This window comes from Palaemon carinicauda, chromosome 41, assembly GCF_036898095.1.
Source record: "Palaemon carinicauda isolate YSFRI2023 chromosome 41, ASM3689809v2, whole genome shotgun sequence".
Taxonomy (NCBI): domain Eukaryota; kingdom Metazoa; phylum Arthropoda; class Malacostraca; order Decapoda; family Palaemonidae; genus Palaemon; species Palaemon carinicauda.
The window spans coordinates 15,345,442-15,349,078 of NC_090765.1; the positions used below are offsets into that span (position 1 = coordinate 15,345,442).

Here is a 3,637-nt window from a genome sequence, read left to right on the forward strand (position 1 = left end):
ATGTATGTATGTATATATATATATATATATATATATATATATATATATATATATATATATATATATATATATATATATATATATATATATATACATACACTTACATACACAAATATGTATTAATATATGTGTAACATATATGTGTATCTATACACGATATACTAAACTACCTCTTAACACTTTCTTTTCTTTTCTTTTTTTACATTTTTGGATTCCACATTGTTATGACAAATACTTAAACTATATAACTATTCATTCTGTGTCGTATATAATGAAAAATATTTGTTTGTTTCAGAGTTTTCAGAGTAATCAGCCAAACCTAAGATGAGTAACCAAAAGCGAAAGTGTCGCCAATACTCGAGTGAATATTTGAAATATGGTGTAATTCCTTCTGTGAATAATGAACAGCTACCAATGTGTTTATTATGTGAGAAAACTTTCACAAATGAAGGAATGAAACCTTCGAGAATGATTGATCATTTGAAGGTAAAGCATCCAGAAAAAGCAAACAAGGATGTAGCATACTTTCGTGATTTGAAAGTAAAATTTGAAAAACGTTCCACCATTGGAGGATTGTTCAAATCACACGGAAATGAAGTTGAGAAAGGACTTATTGCATCTTACGAAGTTTCAAAGCTTATTGCTAAATGTGGAAAATCGCACACTATTGGTGAAACTCTTATTATACCAGCAGTGAAAGAAATCATCAGTACCATGATGCCCACTCAAAAAGATATAACTCCTTCAATTCCGTTGAGCAATAGCTCAGTGTCTTCCAGAATTGATGAAATGGCAAGTGACATTGAAAATAAACTTTATGATGAACTCAAAACAACACAATTTTCTTTACAACTTGATGAGACAACACTACGCGACAATGAAGCTTTGATACTGGCTTATGTGCGCTATATAAATAGCAGTCATGCAGTTGTTGAAGAGTTTCTGTTTGCTGAAAAATTAGAGGTTGACACTAAAGGTTCAACGGTTTATAAGGCAGTTGAGCAATTCTTTAAACAGAAAGGAATTCCACTTTCAAATGTTATCGCTTGTGCAACCGATGGAGCACCGTCAATGGTTGGACGCCATCGTGGATTTATAGCACATCTGAAAAGAGAAGTTCCGGATATCTTTACAATCCACTGCGTCATTCACAGGCAGCATTTAGCTGCAAAGCATCTCAGTGACAGATTGCATAGTACCCTGCAAGCTGTTATCAAAGCAGTGAATAGGATCAAAGCCCATTCATTGAATGACCGCATCTTTCGCCAACTTTGTCATGAAAATGAAGAAGAATTTGAACGGCTCTTGCTACATACGGAAGTCAGATGGCTTTCAAAAGGCAACTGTCTACGACGCTTTTATGACCTCTATGATTCTGTTCTTGATTTCTTTAAGTGTAAATTATTGGACGAGAAAATTAGTACAGATTTGGAAAACAGAAGAGCAGATGTTGCTTATTTGTCTGATATTTTCAATAAATTAAATGAGGTCAACATTAAATTGCAAGGAACCAAAATGTGTCTTATCAAAGCAAAGGGAATAATAATGGCATTTATTAGTAAATTAGATTTCTACAAAAGCTGTTTACTAAGACTAGACTTAAATCAGTTTCCTAGCTTAAAAGCACTGAAGGAAAACCAAACCGATGATTCTTGTTTGTCAGACACTGATCTAGACTGCTATTCCTCTCTTCTTCAAGCACTGAAAGAAGATATGACGATCAGATTTAAAGATCTCAAAGAATTGAAAATACCAGAGTGGGTTGTAAATCCATTCCAGGCTGATGCAACCAATGCTGATCCAAATCTAGTTGAAGAACTTATAGACTTGCAAAATGACATTGAAGGTAAAGTGTTGTTTCAGCAGATTGGCTATGAAGCTTTCTGGCCAAAGTAACAAGATAAATATCCTCATCTTTGGAAAAAAATAAAATTATTATTGTTAGCATTTCCTTCATCATACCTGGTAGAGAAAGGATTCAGTGTTGTCTTGCAACTCTTGACTAAGCAGAGAAATAGATTGCAAATATGTAAAAGGGGTGACTTAAGGCTCTGTTTATCAAATATTGAACATGATATTATTAAGTTGGCAAGTTCTCACCAGGCCCAAGGTAGTCATTAATTACATTTGTTTCCTGATTTTTTTTTTTTTTGATACGTATTTTTTTTCATATTATTATTAGTATTATTATTTTGAGGTTTGTTTGTTTGGAGGCACATACATGTTCTATTTGAAAATTAACCTAAATACTGCGACTATTTTCTTCAAGTAATAATAAATGTGGATGTATTGGTATTAAGTAAATATATCATATTCTAAGGATTAAATTTTTTATTTCCTAACTGGAAAACACTACAATGTAGAATCCGATGCAGCTTCACTGCATCAGTCATCATTTTAGTACAGCACTTATATTATGGTGGGCGCTAGCCTATAGAAATATCTGAAAAGGGGCGCTAGGGAGAAAAAGGTTAAGAACCACTGTCTTAGACAAAAGAGTAATCCGGAAAGTTAAGTCCATCAAATTCCAAGGGAGGCTGTTTTGTGTTCCAAAGAAGGACTCAGAAAAATTCAAAGTCATTCTAGACTTGTTGCCACTCAAGTTCATAGTGAACTATAAGTTTAGAATGCTCACACTTCAACACATAAGGACCCTACTGCCCAAAAGGGCATATACTGTCTCTATAGACTTTTCTGACGCTTATTGGCACGTTCCAATTAATCGTCACCTCTCCTCCTACCTAGGCTTCAAGTTACATAGAAAACTTTACGCCTTCAGAGCCATGCCTTTCGGGCTAAACATAGCCCCAAGGATTTTCACGAAGCTTGCGAACGTAGCCGTCCATCAATTACGCCTAAAGGGGGTCCAAGTAGTAGCCTACTTGGACGACTGGTGGGTGTGGGCAGCATCCAGGACAGAATGCATGCAAGCTTCTAAGATAGTGATCCAGTTCCTGGAACATCTGGGATTCAAGATCAACATCAAAAAGTCTCGACTTTCTCCAGCTCAAAAATTTCAGTGGTTGGGAATCCACTGGAATTTGGAGTCACATCGACTTTCCATTCCTGGGAAGAGGAAAGAGATAGCAGGATCTGTCAAGAGACTGCTGAAATCCAAACGGATATAAAGACGCGAACAGGAGAGAGTGCTGGGCTCTCTACAGTTTGCTTCAATAACAGATCCGGTGCTAAGAGCACAGCTGAAGGATGCAACAGGAATCTGGAGGAAATACGCATCAAATGCGCGAAGAGATCTAATAAGACCTCTACCGACTCGACTGCGAACGCTTCTCAAGCCGTGGTCCAATGCCAAGCAACTGAAGAAATCAATACTTCTTCAACCTCCTCCCCCGTCAGTAACTATCCACACAGACGGTTCAAAGGAAGGCTGGGGAGGTCTCTGTCATCAGAAGAGAGTCCAAGGAGCTTGGTCCAATCTTTTCAAGTCATTTCACATCAACTTTCTAGAAACCATGTCAGTACTTCTGACTTTAAAGAAAGTATCTCCTCGCCACTTGACCCACATAGGACTGGTTCTAGACAGCGAGGTGATAGTGAGATGCCTGAATCGACAAGGGTCGAGGTCACCTCAAATCAACCAAGTGATGTTGGCCATTTTTTGTTTGGCAGAAAGGAA

General features: G+C 36.9%; 1 protein-coding gene across 1 annotated transcript; it reads left to right on the plus strand.

The window, feature by feature from the left end:
* Positions 1-468: 468 nt before the first annotated feature.
* Positions 469-1,896, plus strand: LOC137632352 (protein FAM200C-like). Its single transcript, XM_068364288.1, has one exon. The coding sequence runs from the start codon at positions 469-471 to the stop codon at positions 1,894-1,896; it is 1,428 nt and encodes a 475-aa protein (XP_068220389.1).
* Positions 1,897-3,637: the final 1,741 nt, after the last annotated feature.